Source organism: Carcharodon carcharias, chromosome 17, assembly GCF_017639515.1.
Source record: "Carcharodon carcharias isolate sCarCar2 chromosome 17, sCarCar2.pri, whole genome shotgun sequence".
NCBI lineage: Eukaryota > Metazoa > Chordata > Chondrichthyes > Lamniformes > Lamnidae > Carcharodon > Carcharodon carcharias.
The window spans coordinates 69,396,235-69,419,326 of NC_054483.1; the positions used below are offsets into that span (position 1 = coordinate 69,396,235).

General features: G+C 39.2%; 1 protein-coding gene across 1 annotated transcript in view; it reads right to left on the bottom strand.

The window, feature by feature from the left end:
• The window catches only part of atrnl1b (attractin-like 1b), a 1,080,114-nt gene that overhangs the window by 845,446 nt on the left and 211,576 nt on the right, over positions 1–23,092 (bottom strand). Inside the window, exons 11-13 of the mRNA XM_041209279.1 lie at positions 19,897–19,981; positions 18,159–18,367; positions 1,004–1,122 (exon numbers count right to left, since the gene is read on the bottom strand). Of these exons, the coding sequence (XP_041065213.1) occupies positions 1,004–1,122; positions 18,159–18,367; positions 19,897–19,981 (413 nt within the window). The remainder of the gene's footprint in view (positions 1–1,003; positions 1,123–18,158; positions 18,368–19,896; positions 19,982–23,092) is intronic.

Genomic DNA, 23,092 nt, shown 5'->3' on the forward strand with positions numbered 1-23,092 from the left:
TTAATACCAGGATTGGTAACCTAGGATTACCAGGTCATCCAAGCAAGAGAGCAGTCCCATAGGCTTCCACCTACAACAAAAGGTATCGCGCCAGACACTTGCCACAAAAACAAAAGGACGACAAGGTCTCGATTAAAGACTTCGAGCGAGAATGTACTATAATCAGGAGGGACAATGATCAACCTTGGTCCTACCTGGTTGGCACCCCAGAGGGTATATTCAGGAGAAAGAGAACACCCCTTCCCACAGTACAGTGGAGAGAAATTGAGGAAGATAACCAGATGCCAGAACAACATCAAAATCAACAGAATTTACCTGCAACGACAGAGCCTACCACTCCTCAGACAATAGTGTGAATGAGATATAGAGGGATTATAAGGCTCCCCGATCGCCTGAATCTATAAACCCAGAGACTTGAAAGGAGGGGAGGTGCAGCATTAATAACGATGTAAATACATGGAATAAACTAGAATAACCTGAAATACATTGGGTAAATACTTGGGGGGGGGGGGGGTGGGGAAGAAGTTGGTGGAGTGTAGTCTAAGGATCTCCTAGTACATAAGGGTTAACATGGTACTGAGTACAATACCATCCACATGATCTGCACCTAGGGGTCAGTCTAGTGTAGGACAGAGCAGTGTGCACAAACAAGCATAAAGAAAGCTACACACTCAAACTCTTTACTGTATATATCTACATAGCACTTGTAGTTAAGAAATATATCCAGTAAATCAACTTAAAGCTACAAAGACTTCATTAAGACCAACCGAAGAGAATCCCTATAACTCTGGAACACCCTGTAACATAGCTGACTTCACAACTGAATTAACCTGCTCAGCTTATAACCACAAAAAGCCAAAACTACTTTGCAGCAAATGAAAACTGCAATTTAATTGGATGAAAAACCCTTAAACATAATTAAAAGATTCAACAGTGCTGCTTCAAAACTGTTTATGCAGACCATTATTATCTGATAGGTGATACAACTTTTACTTCAACTCACCATAGTGCAGTTGCTTCCAGCAGAAATACACATCTTATCCTCACACCACTTACACCCATTTGTATTGGCAGTGCAGCTGCCACAGTCTGTATATTTGAAACATCTGTCATCTGTAGCCACTGCAATATAAATGAGTGGAGAAATTAATAATTTCTAAAAAGGAAATGCATAACAAAAGGCTTTAATCCAGGCACAGAAGTCGTTCTTGCTGGAACGTCATTGGCAGGTTCTCTCTTCAGCTGGTGCACCATGTTACAAAAACAGGCTAACTGACAAATCTGCAGTCAGCAATATCATTGCTACTCATTTGACAATTGTTTGCAACAACTTCACCAAGCATCTTGTCCTCATTTTCTAGAATTACTTAAGAGTTATTGATCCTGGTTTTCCAGGACAGTCTTACAGAAAACATTATTGCAAAGTTCTGAAGAGTCATCTGGCCTCGAAATGTTAACTCTGTCCTTCTCTCCACAGATGCTGTCAGACCTGCTGAGTTTTTCCAGCAATGTTTGTTTTTGTTTCAGATTTCCAGCATCCATAGTATCTTGCTTTTATATTTTTGTAAAGTCGAATGGTTTCAACGTATAGGAAATTAGAGAACAAAAAATAAAGCTACAAAAGAACTCCTACTGGATGTGTATATGTATGTCAGCATGTTTATTCCAAACCCGCTCACTTACAATGCACTTTAAGATCTGCAACACTGGTCCTTTTTTTAAATTCATTAACGGGATGTGAGCATTGCTGGCAAAGCCAGCATTTATGGGCAAGGGTATGGGGAAAAAGCAGGAGAATGGCACTAAGTCATGATGCTCATTTGGAAAGCTGGTGCAGAGATGATGGGCCCAGTGGCCTCCTTCTATGCCATAATAGTTGAGTTTCTGTGATTTATTGCTCATCCCAAACTGTCTGAGAAGGTGATCATGAGCATCTTCTTGACAACTAAGTGGTTTTCTAGGCCATTTTAGAGTGTACTTAAGAGTCAACCACGTTGCTGGGGGTCTGGAGTCTCAGGCCAGGTAAGGACAGCAAATTTCCTTCTCTAAGCGACATAAGAACACCAGATGGACTTTTAGACAATCCGATGGTTATGTGCTCACCATTGTAGATAGTAACTTTTTATTCCAGAATAATTTAGTTAACTGAATTTAAATTTCCTAGTTCCCATGGTGGGATTTGATCTCCAGATCATTGACTAAGCATCAGGTTCTAAATGCTGGGAAAGAAATGCTTAATTAAGATAAACTGCAGGTCAGTAAGCAAATGGCTCTTTTCATAATAAAGCACTGATGGCAATTGTCCTATATCTAGAACTGCAATACCAAATGAGTCACATTCACCATTCATAAAACTACATTCATTCTTTCATGTTCTTACTGTCCTCCATTACAACCAGATTAAACCTCTTCCCTTTGCTTTTTCTATTCTCAAATTAACAAGTACTGTAGCATTGTGTTGTGTTACTGGACTTGCAATCAAGAATCCATCCCTACTAAGTCTGGCCTATGTGTGACTCAAAGCAATATGTTTGAATCTTAACTGCTCTCTAAAATGGCCTAGCAAGCCAATAAGTTGCATCAAACCACTATGAAAATAGCTAAGAAGGATAAAACCAGACTGACCATCCAGCATTGAACTAGGCACAGAGGATACAAAGGCACATCCAGCCCATTCAACCCTGCAAAGTGCTCCTCAATCATTTCACACCTGGGAATTTACTACAGGAGTCCTAAGGGCGGTGTCTTATAAACCCAGCCATCTTCAGCTATTACAATGACTTAGCCCCTGATGATTACAAGGCGTTCAATTCCAATTACAACTCCTCAAATAATGAAGAAGTCAGTGCCCGTATGCAATAAGATCTGGACAACATTCAGGCTTGGGCTGATAAATGGCAAATAACATTCATGGCACACAAGTGCATGGCAATGACCATCTCTAGCGAGAGAGAATCTAGCCACCTCCCCTTGACATTGAAAGGCATCACCATTGTTTGAGTCCCTCGACCAACATCATGGAGTCTAGTTACAAGGTACGTCAGAAACTGGACATTCTGCAGCAGGTTACTCACCTCCCTGTTCCCAATAGATTGTCCTCCATCTACAAGGCACAAGTAAGGAATGTGATGGAATACCCTCCACTTACCTGGACAAGTGTAGCTCTAACAAGAAGCTCAACGCCATCCAGGACAAACCAACATACTTAATTTGCACCCAACTGGCTAATTTAAACATTCATTCCTTCCACCTCTGGCACACAATTGTTGCAGTGTGTACCATCTACAAAATGCACGACACCAACTCGCCAAGGTTTCTTCAACAGCGCTTTCCAAACCCATGACCTCTACCATCTAAAAGGAAGAAGTGTAGAAAGTATATGGGAACACCTCCACCTGTAACCTCTAAGTTTCCCAAGTCAAACACTACCCTGACTTCAAAATGTATTGTTACTCTACTATCACTGGGTCAAAATCCTGGAGCCTCCTAATAGTTGCCAACACCACATGGGCTACAACAGTTCAAAATAGTGGCTCATCATCATCTTTTCATGGGTAATTAGGGACGGACAAAAACTGCTGGCCTTACTGATAATACCCAAATCTCAAGAACAAATTAAAAAAGAGAGGGATGATGAGAATGTGCACAATAACAGTCTTATAATTTTCTCTTCCCTTTCAGAGAATTGCTGCGTTCAACTCAACTCTTGACCACAAAACATATTTCAGCAGAGTGGTAAACCGTGTATGTACTGTGTAAGAATCACAATTCTCATCAACCAGCTTTGATGCTCCAATCAGCATTTTAAAATTCCTGTTTGAAGAAATCTTTTACATTCCTTTGTTTCAATTAAATTTCAAATAATGTGGGAGCTGAAAAAATATCAATAAAAGCCATCTCGTGTTCTTCCAAGCCTTTAACTACTTTAGAAACGTAGATACAGAGCAAGAACATAACAAGAACTAGGAGTAAGCCATTCAACTCTTTGAGCCTGCTCCACCAGTCACAGCTGATCGGATTGTGGCCTTAACTCCATTCTCCTGCCTGCTCCCCAGAACCCTCAACTCCCCTACAGATCAAATATCTGTCTAACTCAGCCTTGAAGATATTCAATGAACCAGCCTCTATTGCCCTCCAGGGTAAAGAATTCCAAATATGAGCATTCCAAAATACTCTGTGTTCTCCTCACATCTTGCTTTCCTACCTATCTTTGTAGCATCACCAAATTTTACAATACAGTCGGCCCCTTCATCAAAGTCATTAATATAGATTGTAAATAGTCAAGGCTCCAGGCAATGATCCCTGTGCCACTCCACTAGTTAGAGTTTGCCAACCTGAAAATGACTCATTTATCATGACTATTTCTTGTCAATTAGTCAATCCTCTATCCACACTAATATATTGCCCGCAACACCACCTTGTGCAGTAAACTTTCATGTGGCACCTGATCAAATACCTTTTGGAAATTCAAATATAATAAATCCACTGGCTCCCCTTTATCCACCCTGCTTGTTATATCATCAAAGCACTCTAATAAATGTGCCAAACATGATTTTCCTTTCTTAAAATCATGTTGACTCTGCTTGATTGTATTAAGATTTTGTAAATGTCCTGCTGCTATTTCCTTACTAATGGATTCTAGCATTTTCCCATGACAGATGTTATCCTAACCGGAGTATAATTTCCTGCTTTCTGTCTCCATCCTTTACTGAATGAAGGTGTTACATTTATGGTTTTCTAATCCACTAGCACTTTTCAAAAATCTAGGGAATTCTGGAAGATAACAAAGGCATCCTCTATCTCTGCAACTACTTCCTTTAAGACCCACAAGTGCAGGCCATCAAGTCCAAGGGACTTGTCTGCCTTTAATCCCATTAGTTATCCAAGTACTTTTTCTCTAAGGATCGTGATTTTAAGTTCCTCTCCCCTTGTTTTTAACTATTCTTGGAATGCTTTTTGTGTCTTCTACCATGAAGACAGACACAAAATGCTTGTTCAATGTCTCTGCCATTCCTTGTTTCCCATTATTAACTACTCACTCTCTTCCTCTAAGGGATGAACATTTAATTTAGCCACTCTCTTCCTTTTTATATACTCGCAGAAGCTCATACTGTCTGTTCTTATATTTCTTGCTAGTTTCTCCCTTGGGATCCTTTGCTGGTTTCCAAAATTTTCCCCATCTTTTCCTACCACTAATTTTCACAGAATCATATGCCCTTTCTTAAATTTGATACAATCCTTAACTTCTTTTATTACGGATCATGATCCGTCTCATAGACTTGCTCTCTTAATGGACCATATCTCTATATATTTCTTCATCGCCACTGCTTATCTACTGTCTTACCTTTTAACTTTTTTTCCCATCCACTGTAGCCAACTCTGTCTTCATACCTTTGTAACTGTCTTTATTTAAGTTTAAGCAGACTTGATAGGCGAATAGCCTAATTCTGCTACTATACCTTATGGTCTTTTTTTAAAAAACTTGTTTCATATCCAGGATTCTCACCCTCAAACTGAATATGAAATTCAGCATGTTATTATCACTCTTCCCTAGAAGATCCTTTACTAAGAGATCATTAATTATTCCTACTTCATTACACATTATCAGGTCTCAAATAGCCTGTTCCCTGGTTGGTTTCACAATATATATTGTTCCATGAAGTTCTCCCAAATACATTCTATTCTCATGGCTACCTTTGCCAATTTGATTTGTCCAATCCACATGAAGATTAAAATTGCCCTTAATTGTTGCAGTACCTTTCCTACAAGCCCCCATTATTTCTTGGTTTATATTCTGTTCTACAGTGTAGCTACTGTAATGGGACTTATAAACTACTCCTACCAGTAACTTCTTTCCCTTGCTATCTCCACCCAAATGATTCTACATCTTGATCTTCAAAGCCAACATAATTCCTATGACTGTACTGATCTCATCCTTTATTAAAAGAGCTACCCTGCCTCCTTTCCTTTCTTCCTACCCTTCTGAAATGTCAAATACCCCTGAATAATCAGTTCCCAACTGTGATCACTTTCCAACCATGTATCTGCAATGGTTATATCATATCCATTTATTTCTATTTGTGCTATCAATTCATCCATCTTGTATGAATGCTGGATGCATTCAGATAAAGAGCCAATAATTCTGTCTTTTTACTATTTCCCCGCTGACTCTGAAACTATTTGCTGTTGCAGTCTTATGCTCATATTCTGTCCATTCCTGTCACATTGTGGTTACCATTACCTGCATTACTACTCTGCACTACTGACTTGTCCTTTCTTTTTAACTTTACAAATCTGACCTCAAATGAGCCTTCCCTCTCTACAGCCCTAGTTATATGATTCACCAGAACAATGATCCTAGCATGATTCAGGTGAAGCCATCCCAATGGAACAGCTCCCTCTTTCCCCAGTACTAGTGCTAGTGCCCCATGAATCAAAACCCATTTCTCCCACAGTAACCTTTAAGCCATCCATTCAACTTTCTGATCTTATTTACCCTACGCCAATTTGCTTGTGGCTCAGGTAGTAATCCAAAGGTTATGACCTTTGTGGTTCTGCTTTTTAATTTAGCCTCCAACTGCTCATATTCCCATAGCAGAATCTCTTCCTTAGTCCTAGCTATGTTGCTGGCACCCATGTGGACCAGGGTACAACTGGATCCTTCTACTCCAACTCCAAGTTCCTCTCCAACCCCAAGGAGGTGTACTTAACTTGGGCATCAGGCAGGCAACACAGCCTTTAAGATTCTCATTCTTGGCTGCAGAGAACAATATCTATTTCCCAACCATATGATCTAAAATTACTACAACATTCCTTTTTACTCCAACTTAACTGGTGTTCTGTACCAAGGTTCTGTCATCAGTTTGCTCATCCCAGCTGCCGTCCCTGCTCTTATCCACACAGGCTGAAAAAACATCAAATCTGATGGTCAAGTGCAAGGGCTGAGGCTCCTCCAGTGCTACCTCCTGTATTCCCATACCTGCCTCATTTGACCGACGGGTGTGAATGCCCCTGCAGCAAAGGGCAGAACTTAATGCCACCCCCCACAACCTAAGCTTGGAGGTGGGGGGGCCACATGATCAGGCAGGAGGACGCGGGGTGGAGATCCCGCTGCCTTCCCATTTCTCTCTGATTAAGTGAGGGTGGCCTTTCTGCCTTGTCCAATTAAGTGGCCATTTAAGGGCCTCATCTGACCATCAATTAGCAGTGAGCATGGGGCTCGACGTCAGGTGAGGCACCCATTTACCTGTAGCTCCTAGCAGGGGTTCCTCCTTTAAAGGCACTCTGTGCCCCAGCGAGGGACCAGCATTGGAAAGGAGGGACCCACAGGAAGCTATCCTCGTACCCTTGCTGTCAATTCCCTTCCTACCACTTGGCTGACATCCTCTTTCCCTGGGAACCCATTCCACTGACCCAATGTTGATCCTTTGGGTAATTACCAGTGCAGTAAAGGCACCTTTTCCAAATGTGCTAACCTCTGATTGGCCAGCAGATATTGGGGGTGGGATTTCTGTACGACTATGACCTTACTGCAGTGGGAGGCCCAACACTGTCCACTTAAATGCCTGACTTCCTCAGAATAGCGTCGGCCTCCTGTAGAAAGGTGATGCAGAGCTCCCATTGGCTCTCTAACTAATGGGTGGGACCCACCTCAGCACCAGTAAATTCCATCAAAAATGTCAAACTAACTTTCTCCTTCCCTGATACATTGCACTGTGAGAAGCTCGGACTCCAACTTATCAACTCTGTCAAAGTTCCTCGAACTGAAGACATTTAATGCAGATGGGGTTGTGGATCACACATCACAGCTGCAACAAACCACCTGCCCTACCATCTTTATTGCATTTTTTTTAATCATTAGGGTTTCAAGTTTTAAAATTTCACTCATGATTATTTGTAGTTATCATAAGTAGTAAGTAGTATAACTAGTGTGCACCACCTACAAGGTGCACTGCAGAAACTTACCAACGCTCCTTAGAAAGCACTTTCCAAACCCACAGCCGCTACTATTCAGAAGGACAAGGGCAGCAAACATGTGGGAATAACACAACTTGGAAGTTCCCCTCCAAGCCACTCACCATCCTGACTTGGAAATATATCACCCTTCCTTCACTGTCGCTGGGTCAAAATCCTGGAACTCCCTCCATAAAGCACTGTGGGTGTAGCCACCCAACAGAAGCTGCAGCAGTTCAAGAAGGCAGCTCACCACCACCTTCTCAAGGATAATTAGGGATGGGCATAAATGCTGGCCTAGCCAGTGATACCCACATCCCATAAATTAATAAATAAAACTGAAGCTATAAATTTAATACAGTACTCTCATCCTCCTGTTGCCCCAGTTAGAGAAAGAAAAATGTAAAACTCATCAACCAATTACCAATCTGTTCACCTCAGCTCTTAAGTCTCCATGTCTCGTGTTCTTTCACTTGGACCACTGCTCATCTTGTAAAAGACAACATCTCTTCCCTCATTCCGCCAAATTCCCTCACTCACCAAATTCCGCAAGTTCATTGAGTATTCTTTCTTTCAGTAATCCATCAAGCTAGCCTCCATGCTACTTAGTTACAAGGGACTGATATATAATAAATGAATGCACCATTAATAGCATCAATACTTGAGAGCCCAGGACCATAACTGGCAAAAGGCAACTCTATAGCTTAGATACTATAGGAACTGTTCAGGTATTCAAATATCTATTTGCAGGGATCATTGCATCACTGGCCAATGCCTAGACCAGTACAAGGGTAACTTGGCTTCTTCACTCAAAGGTTTTTGCCTGAAGTACTTTTTAAAGGGCATAGATTAAGTCTCCATAAAATCAAAAATGCTTGGGGTATTCAGTTCGCTGGTCAATAGTGAAACGGCATTTCTAGTCTGCTCTGTGAATAGAAAAATGGTACTTCTTTAAAAATAAAACTGCATGCTCTTTTTTAGCAGCTGGTCACATTGATAAATCTCAATGCATCACACAAATAATTATTTCTGAAATGCAGTGCTTATGTTACTGGTATCAAATTGATACCAACTGAAGAACCAGTGGGAGCTTCCATAAGTTTCACACTCGGGTCAGAGCTCATAATGGTTCCGAACTACTCTGTGGAGATGGTGCACTATAGGGAAGCCTATTAGGTCAGGGTGGACATCAGTGTGATCCACAAAGACCATATCTGGATTAAGTGTCTGCAGTTCAAGGAGCTTTGGCACAGAGTTGATAAGTTGGAGGCCAAGCTTCAGACACTGCGAAGCATCAAGGAAGAAGAAAATTAGTTTTGACATTTTCAATCGAATTTACTGGTGGTGAGGCGGATCCCACCCACCAGTTGGAGAACTGATTTTGCAATCAGGTCAGAGCTCATAATTATTACAATCATATCTCTTTAAACTGGATATTTATTTTTGAAAATATGGAAGGACATTGCAGTATTTGGGCATTTGGAGGCTTCCCAAGAGTTATTTTTAAAAGGGTCATAAGTTCACCTTGGAACTGTCAACAAGCAAGCCTCTTCCAATCAATCACCTGAGCTATATGGTACTTGAGAAGGAGTTGTTTTTTTTTTGAACTGCAAAGAGCTTTAAATGATGAAATGCTGGAAAACAAAAAAGGCGATCACATGGCAGAGGAAAATTTTACATTTGAACTTGTGGTTTTGCTTTCAGTCTTGTTGGGGAAAGATTGATAACAGAAGGCTACTCTGACTAGCTCACTCGCTCCCCCTCTCTGCTGTGTGAAACTGTGTCTGGTTCTCGACCAGTAGTCCTCATCAAAGTATGGTTTGTCCGCATAATTTTGGACTTCAAGCTGAGGCAGGAAGAATTGGTTGCAGCTATAGTCTCCTCCACGCTGAAGCATCGTTGGTGAACTTCCCAACATCTACTGGTCCCAGTGGGACAGCTTCACCAGAGGGAAGAACGAAGCATCGAACATCCGTGAGCTTTTTCTTTCTTTCTAACAGAGTTTATTTGTCTTTCTGCCCGACTCTGCAGAGATTATCTGCATTTTTCTTGTTTGTCTGTGTATGTGTGTGCCAGTTAAGTTTAAAAGGGTTAATTAGTTACACTTCCAGATTACAATCATGAGTCTACCAGTTCTCGAAACTTGTTTAAAAGAAGTTTTGTTTAATAATAAATTAATCATTCTTGAGTTTTTTGAAAGAAGTCTGGTCTCTTTTCTTCTGGGTACTAGTATAGGTACACAATTTGCCATTTTGTTGAGAAAATTAAACATTTAAATTAATGGTACAGTTTGCAGAGTAGTGGGGCTTGATAATTCACGCACTTCTCCCATCCTGGTCATAGCATAATGGTCTCAAAGTACTCTTAGAGATCGTGCACTATAAGACAGCCTATTGGGTCAGGTTAACCAGGGCTGAACATTAACTTCTGCTTCAGCAAGCACTGAAGCTCATGCCCAGGTTAACCTATAAAACTTGAGTAATTGTGGCCATATTTCATTTATACCCAGGATGTATAGCTATTTACTCATTATTTTCCCCTATCACCTATCTTATGCCTCTGATCACCTTCCACCCCCACACCCAATAATTTTCCAACATACATCCTATCTCTACCACGGTTTCAAAAATACTTCTGATCTCAACTTAACAGTGAGTGAGTGCAAGATTGTGACAAATACCATCAAGTCCAATAGATTTTAAATAGCTGGTGACAAAGTAGATATATTTTAATTTTCCATTTTGCATAGCTAGGCTGCAGGTCCTTTCACCTGGCATCACTGAAATATATATTGTCCCACATCAATGAATTCTCAGCAATCTGACAAACCCCTAGTGGAAGATGTAATTCCTGAGAAATGTTAATGAAACCACAGTCAACATAAGGGATAATTATCCTCCTTTATAGGCATATAATTGCATCTGGCATTACTTTTCCAATGGTGTGCATAACACAGAAGATATCGAAAACCAAGGTGGAAGTATCCCGATGTCCTACCAGATAACTTTGTGTGCACCGGTATCAAATTCCAGAGGACACAGATTCAAGAGTCCATTTTACTTCTCAGTAACTGTGTGACAATACTTGCAGCCTTCATGCTGTTGCCAGGAACTTCAAGGTAAATAATGTACTGTTTGTGGTACAGGTACTGGATTCCATATCAACTACTGAGCCAAAACAAACGTTATCAAGAAGAATCTGAGTGTACCAGATCAATGTAAAAGGTGTGCAGCCAATCACATTCTCCCAGTGTAGAGGTGTATCATTAAGCCTAACCTTTTAAATTAGATGGCAAGAATGGTGCTTGGAAAAAATAAAAGTTTCATTGTTAGAGAAATTCTACTGCTTTTGCAAGTGTCCAAGAGCCCGAGTTATTATTTATACCAATGTAAACGGATGCAACATCCATTCTCTGGAGCATTAAGGCAGGAAGAGTGAATGGCACTTCCATGATTATTCAACAAAGTCAACCAGTAGCATAGCAACCACCAGTGGAACAGCATGATCAGCAGTCTATGAAAGAGTCTACAATCTGCTCAGTAACTACTCCAACTATAAAAAATTAAGTAAAATTTACAGGCTTCATTAAGAAGTTGTGGGGGGGGGTGTGACAGAATAAAATAATTAGAAGACAGCTGAAAAGATCAAAGATGTCTATCTTAAATGAAATTGTTGTTTTTAAAAGGTGCCTAAATTTCTTACAATATTATCTTAAGGTTTGTTCTTTCACATGTGCATTAATCACCCCAGCAAAGGTATGGATTTCACTTTGTTACTCTACATTCCAACTGAAGCAGGCATCTAATTCAGAAGATGATGTCAGACTTTTACCGGCTTTGAGAACAGGTTTCATGCTGTGAAGTATCATTCTCCTTCTCCCACACAGCAGATTTTGATTTCCTATTTTTATTGTTCAAGGCTTGTGGATTAATTCATACTAAATCCTGAACAGCACAAAACTTATACACTAGTGCTAAAATTATTTTTTCCAGAAAATTAGAACCATACATATAATTTGAAAGTATTTGTCAGTGATTAGAAATCTGCAAAAGTAAATCAATATTTAGAAATTGTGAGATATGAACGTATGAAATAGGAGTACAAGTAGGCTATTCGGCCCCTCAAGCCTGCTCTGCCATTCAAGATGATCATGGCTGGTCTGCTTGTGTTTCAAATTCCACATTCCCTTCTACCTTCGATAACCTTTGATTCTATCTAACCCTGTCTTAAAAATATTCAATGGCCCCGCCTCCACCACCGTCTGAGGCAGTGTGTGCCAAAGTTTCACAACCCTCAGAAAAAAACTCTCATCTGTCCTAAGAGGGTGGATCCTAATTTTGAAACAGTGCCCCTAGTTCTGGACTCACCCACAACAGGAAACATCCTTTCCACATCCATCTTGTCAAGACCATTCAGGATCTTATATACTTCAATCAAGGCACCCCTCACTCTTCTGAACTCCAGTGGAAACAAGACCAGTCTGTCTGTCCAACCTTTCGTCAGAAGACAACCTGCTCATTCCAGGTATCAATCTAGTAAACCTCCTCAGAACCCCTCCAACACATTAACAACATTCCTTAAATAACGAAACCAAAACTGCATGTACTGTTTGAGATGTGGTCTCACAAATGCACTGTATAACTGAAGCAGAACATCCTTACTTTTATGTTCAATTCCTCTTGTAATAAAGGATAACATTCCATTTGCCTTCTTGATTACTTGCTGTACCTGCATACTAACTTTTTGTGGCTCATGCACGAGAATAACTAGATCCCTCTGCACCACAGAATTCTGCTATTGCTCTCTGTTTAAGTAATACTCTGCTTTTTCATTCTCCTTACCAAAGTGAACTTCACATTTTCCCACATTATACTCCGTCTGCCAGATTTTTGCCCTCTCACTCAATCTATCTATATCCGCCCACAACCTCCTTATGTTCTCTTCAGAAAACACTTTCCTACCTATCTTTGAGTCTTCTGCAAATTTAGATACCATGCCTTCGTTCCCCTCATCAAAGTCATTGACATAAATTGTAAAAAATCGAGGCCAAAGCACAGACCCCTGAGGGACTCCATTCATTACATCCTGCAAATCAGTAAAAGACCCATTTATGCATACTCTCTGTTTTCTGCCAGCCATCCAATCTTCTATCCATGCTAATATGTTACCCCCTACACCATGAGCTTTTATTTTCCTCAATAACCTTCGATGTGGCACCTTATCAAGTGCCTTCTGGAAATTAAAGTACAGTATGTATACTGGCTCCCCTTTATCTACTGCAGATGTTACACCTTCGAAGAACTCCAATAAATTGGTTAAACATGATTTTCCTATCACAAAATCATACTGACTCTTTTCGATTACCTTGAGTTTCTAAGTGCCCAGCTATAACTTCTTTAATGATCGATTCTAACACCTTCCCCACAACAGACGTCAAGCTAACTGGCCTATAGTTTCTTGTTTTCTGCCTCCCTCCCTTCTTGAACAAAGGGGTTATATTTGCTACTTTCCAGTCTGATGAAACCTTTCCAGAATCTAGCGAATTTTGGAAAATTATCAACACATCTACTACCTCATTAGTCTCCTCTTTTAAGACCCTACGATGATGTCCATCAGGACCTGGAGCCTTGTCAGCGCACAGCTCCATCAGTTTGCTCAGTGCTGCTTTCCTTGTGATTGTAATTTCACCAAGTTCCTCTCTCTTTTCCACCTCCTGATTTACAGCTACTACTGGAATGCTTTCTGTTTCCTCTATAGCGAAGACAGTAGCAAAATATTTGTTAATTTCATCCACCATTTCCTTATTATGTACTATTAACTCCCCATTCTCACTCTCTAGAGGACCAACACTCTTTACTTACTCGTTTCCTTCTTAAATACCTGTAGAAACTCATGCTATCCATTCTTACATTTTTCACTAGCTTCCTCTCATTCTCTAATTTTTTTCTCCTGATTAACCTTTTAGTTTTGTTTTAATTCATTCATAGGATGTGGGCATCACTGGCTAAGCCAGCATTTATTGCCCAGTCCCTAACTGCCCTTGAGAAGGCAGTTGTGAGTTACCTTCTTGAACTGTTGCAGTTCATGTGGTATTGGTACACCCGTGATGCTGTTAGGGAGGGAATTCTAGGATTTTGACCCAGCGACAGTGACAGAACGGTGATATACTTCCACATCAGGATGATGAGTGGCTTGGAGGGGAACTTGCAGGTGGTGGTGTTCCCATGTTTGTTGCCCTTCCCCTTCAAAACAACAGTGGTTGTGGGTTTGGAAAGTGCTATGTAAGGAGGCTTGGTGAATTGTTGCAGTGCATCTTGTAGATGGTACACATTGCTGTCAATGTGTTTCAGTGGTGGAGGGAGAGACTCCACCTCTAGGATGGAATGCCAATCAAGTGGGCTGCTTTGCCCTGCCATTTATTATATTTTGATCAGTCATCTGACCTGCCACTCTTCTTTGTGCAGTTGTATGCTTATTCCTTAAGTTATGCTTTCCCTAACTTCTAACTCGTTAATCACGGATGGTGGGTCCTCCCTTTAGAATTTTTCTTTATAGTAGGAATATACTTATTCTGCGCATTCTGAACAATCCCCTTAAACGTCTGTCACTACTTCCCTGATGACCTATCCTCTAACCTAGTATTCCAGTTCACTTCAGCTAGTGTAGCTTTCACGCCCATATAGTTGCCCCTATTTAAGTTTAAAATTCTCATTTTAGACCAACTCTTCTCTCTTTCCAATTGGAGGTAAAATTCAATCATATTGTAGTCGCTGCTACCTAGGAATGCCTTTACTCGGAGGTCATTAATTAATCCCATCACAATACCAAGTCTAATATAACCTGCTCTCTGGTTAGTTCCAGAACATGCTGCTCTAAGAAACTCTCTCAAAAACATTCTATGAACTGCTCATCCAGGCTACTACAGCAAACTGATTTTTCCAGTTTATACGTAGATTAAAATCACCCATGGTTATTGCCGTCCCTTTATCACAAGCACACAATATTTCTTCTTGTATACTTGGTCCTACATTGTGGTTACTGTTAGGGGGCCTGCAGATCACTCCTCAAGTGACTTCTTTCCCCTATTGTTCCTCATCTCCACCCAAATCGAAATATATACTCAATTAAATTTAAACCATTTGTGCACTTTGTCATAAACTAATGTTCTTAAAAATTAAAAATTTTTTGCAGACTTGCAACTCCCTACTAGTAAAGAAAGTAGACACATCTGAAAGAGTCTGGAAAACTGAGTTTTCCTTTCTAATTCTCACATTTATATGCTATCCCAAGTCTTTGAACACTAATGTTACTTTATCAATGGTGTTGCTCCAGTAATGCCTTTTGTTGCCCATGGTCAGCCATTCCATCTTTAACCATGCAATAATTTAATAAACTACTTGCAAATCTGAATGAACAAACCGAGGGCTCTCACTGCTGAAACTGAAAACGGTGAAGCTCGTGTAAAAAGCAAACTGAACAATACCAATTGTTGTGCAATGTGACTCTTGTTCCACTTAATAAGTTTGCTTAATAAGCATCTCAATCAGGAGCCATCTTTGTACAGTACTGCTAAAATCCTCAAAGTGGTGTAGTTAAAAAGATGTTCCAGGTTAAGGTCTTCCCTAGACTGTCCCGAGTCCTTCTGCTGCCCAGTCCTGTGGTCTTAAATTCCCTCCCTTAAACCCCTGTGTCTCTCTACTGCTTTAAAGATCCTGTTTAAAAACCTACCTCATTGACCAAGCTTTGGGTCATTTGTCTCAATATTTTCTTAGGTGGCTCAGTGTCAAATTTTGTTTGCTAAAACTTCTGTGAAGCATCTTTTTAGTTTTTTTTAGATTTAGTTTACTATCTTAAAAAGGTGTTATGTAAATGCAAGCTGTTTTAATCATCGTTGGTGTTGTGATATAGACATTTGTAAATAAAATCTCAGCTCACAAATTAGGATTATGTAATTTTGAGGCTAGAACTAAGCAAATCTTTTCAACAAAGGGCTAGTTTGTAATGGAAAACCACCCTTTGGGAAAAAGGGGGAGCTGATGGTGGTATTTTAAGTATTAATAAGCCTCAGAATTATTTCAGGTATAGTGCTTTAAGTGTGGCTAGCTCTGGATGCAGCTGATTTTTAAAGCAGACTGAGGCTATTTACTTGAATTTAAGTGACCTAGGGAGCCCACAGCAGAACCTTGCATTTGTAGTACAGAACTTGATTATTTTAAGAGAGATATGCTGTCAAAGCTTACCATCCTGCACTTATCAGGACAGATTTGCAAGAATACTAAATCTCAAAAGGAGATTTATACTGCATAAGAGACAGAAAGAACATGTTCACACATTACATCTTTTTCAACTAAAGAAAAGCTTGGGTTCATTCCCCATGGCAATGCATTTGAATTTAAGCAAAAGCTTAGCAGTTAACTGTTTCCTGGTGCATTCTCCATGGCAACACTCTACCAATCAGACTCCACTTGCCAACCAATCAGCACCTATTTTTCATGCTACATAAATTGTTGATCCCTTGAGATTTGGTATTCATGAGAATCTGTCATGATAAGTGTAAGACAAAAAGCTTCGACAGTGTGTCTCTCTTTTTTCAACAACCTTGCATTTGTTGACAGGTTAAGAACAACCTTAAAAAAATAAAAGGCTGCACACTTGAGTTATTGCCAACTTTAAGTTTTGTGTTACACACACTTATACAGATTTATTTCCTTCATCTAGAAATGCCAAAGAAAAAGTTTCTTTTGCACTTGAGGATTATTTAAGCATTCAAATACTTATGATTTAAGTTCCCTACATTTTAGTGAGTAAGGGACCTGATAACGCAACACAATGCCAGGCAGATCAAAAGATTTGATTTCTAATTCATTTTTTTATTCATTCATGGAATGTGGGCTAAGCCAATATTTATGGCCCATCCCTAATTGCCTTGAGAAGGTGGTGATGAGGTGCCTTCTTGAAACAATGCAGTCCATGCTGAGTTAGCAGCCATCAATAAGCAACAGTTGTGTCACTATAATTGGCTTCTCCTTGGCTTTATTAATTGGGACATGGAGTTTCAAAGCAAGGAAGTTATGTTAAATTTGTACAGAATAACGGTTTGACCTCAACTGGAATATTGTGTCCAGTTCTGGGCTCCAAACTTTAGGAAAAACGTGAAGGCATTAGAGAAAGTGTAGCGAGGATGGTCCCAGGGATGAGGAAACTTCAGTTGCTTAGATAGATTGGAGAAGTTGGGACTGTTTTCCTCAGAAAAGAAAAGGTTGAGAGGAGATTTGATAAAGGTATTCATAATCATCAGGAGTTTGGGCAGAGTAGAGAGGGGAAAAGTGTTCCCATTGGTGGAAGGGTCAAGAACAAGATGGTAATTTAAGATAATTGGCAAAAGAAGCAATGGTAACATGAGGAAATGCTTTTTCATGCAGCCAGTGGTTAGGACCCAGAATGCACTGAGTGTGGTGGAGGTAGGTTCAATCAAGGCATTTAAAAGGGAATTGGTTATTATCTGAAAAAGGAAGAATATGTGGAGCTATGGGGAGAAGGTAAGAATTGGCACTAGGTAAATTGCTCCTACTGAGAGATGGTGCAGACATGATGGGCCGAATGGTCTCATTCTGTGCTTCAGCACTCCTAGGGTAGGAAGTGTGGGGAAACTGGAGAAAAACATTGGAAAAAAAGAGAAAATGGGAGAAAAGTTCTGATTTTTTTTTAACGTCAGTAGTTAATTCTCAGCACAAAGTTTTGTTCTTTGTCATATGTAAAATAATTGGTAGGACATAGTTTTCACGCATCAGTTAGAGATGCTGTGCCTTTTATGACCATCGTTCAAGGGCTTCAAAATATTTTTCGTACTAGTAAATTTACTTTAAAGGTTCATCCACTACTGAATTAGTTACTTATATTTCACAGCACCACATGGTACTATACCATCACGAGTTTAGAATATTTGAAATAAACACAAACCCAAACATTTGTTTTGTTGTGCTATAGATTCCTTGGCATAGCCAGTTAACATTTAAAAGAATTAAAGCTAGCAATGCTTTTTATACAGAAAGTAAAAAGGGCAAAACAAGAATTATGAATTAATTTACAATCCATGCTCCTGCTATTCCATAAATTATTTATAAATCCAGATTCATTGTAAGGATGTTACTTAAGAATTGAGAAATTCTAGTTTTAGTTGATATTCATGTGTTATCAGTACTTACTGGTTTTGAGGGGACATTTCACCTCATGGAAACTACTATTACTGTGGCCCAGGTCCCACGGAGCACAGTGATGCTTTTGCCACAAACATCTAATACCTGGACCAGCATTTATGCAAAGATCTTCACTGAAGGCCTCACAGTTTGGAGGTTTGTATACAAGGACATCATTCAAAAGCATACTGGAGAAACCACCAAACACATACATAGACCTAGAAGAGGAAGAAAAATAGGTTACACTTAAATATGTAAACTTATTGCATATTTCAACAGTTACTAAAACAGGATAGCACTTACATAGAGGGTAATAGGACACAGATATGTGCCAACTTTTCGCACATAGTTTGTGTTCAAGTAGGAGGTGCTAAGTGAAGAGCCAGCAAAATCCCCCACAGGGAATGGGGAATTAGGTTGAAATTGTATGCTTCTGCATTGGCAGTACTAAAAATACGGAAGTAGATTCCCTGATATCTTCTCACCCAGAGCATGAGCACTGTATCCCACGAATATCAATGATTTGGATGATAATGTGGTAAATTGGATCAGCAAATTTGCTGATGACACTAAGATTGGAGGCGTTGTGGACAGTGAGGAAGGCTTTCAAAGCTTGCAGAGGGATCTGGACCAACTGGAAAAATGAGCCAGAAAATGGCAGATGGAATTTAATGCAGAAAAGTGTGAGGTGTTGCATTTTGGAAGGACAAACCAAGGTAGGACATACAAAGTAAATGGCAGGGCACTGAGGAGTGTGGAGGAACAAAGGGGTCTGGGAGTTCAGATACATAATTCCCTGAAAGTGGCGTCACAGGTAGACAAGGTTGTAAAGAAAGTTTTTGGCATACTGGCCTTCATAAATCAAAGTATTGAGTATAGGAGTTGGGATGTTATGGTGAGGTTGTATAAAACATTGGTGAGGCCAACTTTGGAGTATTGTGTGCAGTTCTGGTCACCTAACTACAGGAAAGATATCAGTAAGATTGAAAGAGTGCAGAAAAGATTTACTAGGATGTTGCCGGGTCTTAAGGAGTTGAGTTACAGGGAAAGATTAAACAGGTTAGGACTTTATTCCTTGGAGCGTAGAAGGATGAGGGGAGATTTGATAGAAGTTTACAAAATTATGAGGGGTATAGACAAAGTAAATGCGAGTAGGCTCTTTCCACTTGGATTAGGAGAGATAAACACGAGAGGACATGGCTTTAGGGTGAAAGAGGAAAGGTTTAGGGGGAACTTCTTCACTCAGACTGGTGAGAGTGTGGAACAAGCTGCCATCTGATGTGGTAAATGCGGGCTCACTCTTAAGTTTTAAGAATAAATTGGATAGATACATGGATAGGAGAGGTCTGGAGGGTTATGGACTGGGTGCAGGTCAATGGGATTAGCGGAATAATATTTCGGCACAGACTACAAGGGCCGAATGGCCTGTTTTCTGTGCTGTGGTGTTCTGAGGTTCTATGGTAAGAGCAGAAAATACATTTTTAAAAAGGCCAGGAAAACCTTTCATAGAAATTACATTTAAATGACATATAAAATGGTTATCTTAAGATTTCTGTTTCCAAATTAATGTGGTCTATTGATGTTTTTACATATTTCACTTTGCTAACTGCTAATAAAAGAATGCCAAATTTCAGCGGTTTACTGACAAATGCCAGGAAGGATAATAGACCAATAAAGAAAAAGTTTTTTTGACCACCAGGATGAATTCAATGTCAAAATAGAGAAACAAAGGCAGTGATGGACTCACCCATTGCTTACAACTGCTGAGTGCCCAAACCTATTGAGATCACGATGCAAATTGGGTTTCGGAAGAACTGTCCATTCATCACAAGCTAGATAAAAGAGGAGTTTGATTATATTCATAAGCTCTGCCAAAATGTAGAGGTCAATAACAAATCCCTCTGTAGTTACTAAAATAACATCATACTTTTGTTTTAAGTAAATGGAAAGAAAAGTAAATTAGAAAGAACTGTGCAGTTTAACAGTTAACTTTTTTTAAGTAGAAGTGCACACAAATTGGTCACCTGATTAAATATGTGAAGCCAACTGCAACAACAGAAACCTGAAATGCAAATTTTATATTTAAGTAGTATGGCACCCCGAAATGGACAGCAGCTTTAAAAGACAGACTTTGTCTTAAAATATCACACAGTATGTCATAACACAAGAAAATCTGTCCCAAAGGCTTTGTTTCCTTTCTTTGTGCTGGGTTAAGTTGTACATCCATTTTGTTCACAGAGCATATAGTCATTTAATATAGTGAATAATGAAGCAATATAGACACGTGCAGAAAACTATTTATTTTCCTTCCAAGTATGCGTTATAACAAATTTGCTTCAAAACATATCGAAACTCATTGACAAACATTAAATGCACTATTGATAGCATGTTCCTTTTCCTTTATGACTGGATATGGTACTGATTCAGATTTTGGAAGACCAAAACAATTCCTTGGGCATTACTAATGGAGATCTGCACCAAACACTTTATAGATTGAAGTTCAGCATTGTGAAGCATGTTTTTATTTTTAAAAATGCTATTACTGTCTTCAGTTATTGCCTTAGGATTGACCAAGAGGGCCAATCAGAACTTAAAATGACTTTTTTTATTGCAAAAAGAAAGAAATTATTATGGAGAATCATGCAATTTCTGGGACCTTTATTCAGATTTGTTACATATCTATTTTATTGTTATTCTCCAACTTAATATTGAACTTAAAATGTATCCATTAGCTTTCTGCCCTAAATGAATATGTATTATATTTCACTAGAGCGCTGAAGTTAAAACACAAAAGGCAGTCATTTGATCATTTGTTCTTTACTCGACTAATCCACAACTAGCCCCATTGTCCTGTGTCTTTGAATCTCATATCATAAATATGCAGTCTGCAGTGTCGACAGGATACACTAGTAATTTGCCAAGGCTTCTTCGCCAGCACCTTCTAAACCTGTGGCCTACAATGCCTACAAGCACAAGGGCAACAAATGCACCATCATTTCCAAGCCACACCTCAAACAGATTTTTTATTATTTCTTCATCATTATTGGGTCAATAACCTCAAACTCCAAACCCAACAACACTGTAGGAATGATTAAGGGGAGCTGATAGGGTAGATATAGTGCAACTATTTCTGCTGGTTGGGAAATCTTAGGACCAGGGGACATATCCCAAAAATTGGAGACTGGCCTTTCAGGAATGAAACACATCTACATGCAAAGAGTGGTCAAAGTGTGGAACTCTCTTGCGCAAACAGTTGTTGCTGCATCAATAATTACTTTTAGATACAAGACTGGCACATTTCTGTTAACCAAATTACAGGATCTAGGGCAAAAGCAGGTACATGGAGTTAGGTCACATCAGCCATGATCTGATAGAATGGCAGAATAGGCTCAAAGAGCTAACTGACCAACTCATGTTCCTATGCTCCTCCAATTACTTTCACCACATGGTCTGCAGCAGTTCAAGAAGGTCACTCATCATCACCTTCTCGAAACTAATTAAGGATAGGCAATATATGCTGACCTTGCTTGCAATGCCAGACAATGAAGTTAAAAAGGGGGTGATTTTCTTTGGACAAACAATATAAGCAAACTTTAAAATGCTGGTGATTACAGAAAAAGTAAGTGGTGACGGTCTTCAATTCTTTGAAATGTGCATATGCTGCTGAAAAGCAATTTATATCTTCCAAAAAATGTACTCTGAGGAACGAATTTAAAAATTGATTTAAAAATATTTTGACAAAGGCAACTGTAGCACAGGAATCTAGATGACTATATTTTCTATTGCATAAGAACAGATGATGCTGTCTTAATCCAAAATTTATAAATTTAGAGTATAGCTTAATTGTGGAGGCTGCATAGGTATAAACTAGGACAAATCAGTGCTGCATTGTAGGCACACAAGTATTAAATAACGTAGTACATCCTAATGACAACTGCTCAGGGAATATGTTATGATAGATGAAATTAAAAACTATTTAGGGTAGCAATGGGTAAACTGTCTATTGAATTTTCTTCAGAAATCCAATTACTTAGCAGATTTCAGAATATAATTAAATGCAATTAGAGCACAATGCTTACTGTAAGCATCATTAGAATTAAACATATATCCAAATAGGAACTTGCTGTTCCCTGGATATTGGGATTGGTTATTACGATTTCTCAAGTTCCCATTGTAGTACTATGTTCCATAGTACTAGAGAATAGTAGCTAAAATGTTTCTTCCTACAACATTTTCTTTACCACAAAAATTAATTTGTCTATCTTATTTCCCAAAACGAATTATGAACACAACTTTATTTTGTACAGTGGTGGAAGCTCTATACATCCATACTGACCTATTTTAAAAGACAAGTAGTGACAGGAAGCAAGCCATTTATGAAATGTTTATTTTCCTCTCCTGGGCAGTTAATTTGTTTGAAACAAGAACAAAAATTGCTGGAAAAACTCAGCAGTCTGATAGCATATGTGGAGAGAAAGACAGAGTTAACATTTTGAATCCGTATGACTCCTCTTCAGGACTGGTTAATTTGTTTGTCCTGCCTTAAGCCTCTTAATGAGGTTAATAAAATGTTAAATGATTTTGCTGCTTATTTATTAGATAACATAACAATTCAAACCAAAAGGTAGGATACTTGGTTATAGCTTGTTCAGAAATTTTTATAAGGAGCATTTCTGAATTTACAATATGCTGTAGAAAAGGAACAACAATGCATTTAAGGTGAGGAAACGAAACATCTATAGCCACAAAGGATCTATCAAGTTAATCGTTATAACAAAATAAGTCTTTCATAAACATCTTATTGCCTATCAGATGAAAAACACAGGTAGTTATTTAATAATCAGCAACACAAAACACTAAATCAAACTGAATGCTCATCTTTAAAATCGTGTGTGTGTTGGGACATAAAGAAATTTCAGCATCTTGCTTCAATTGATTTCTTC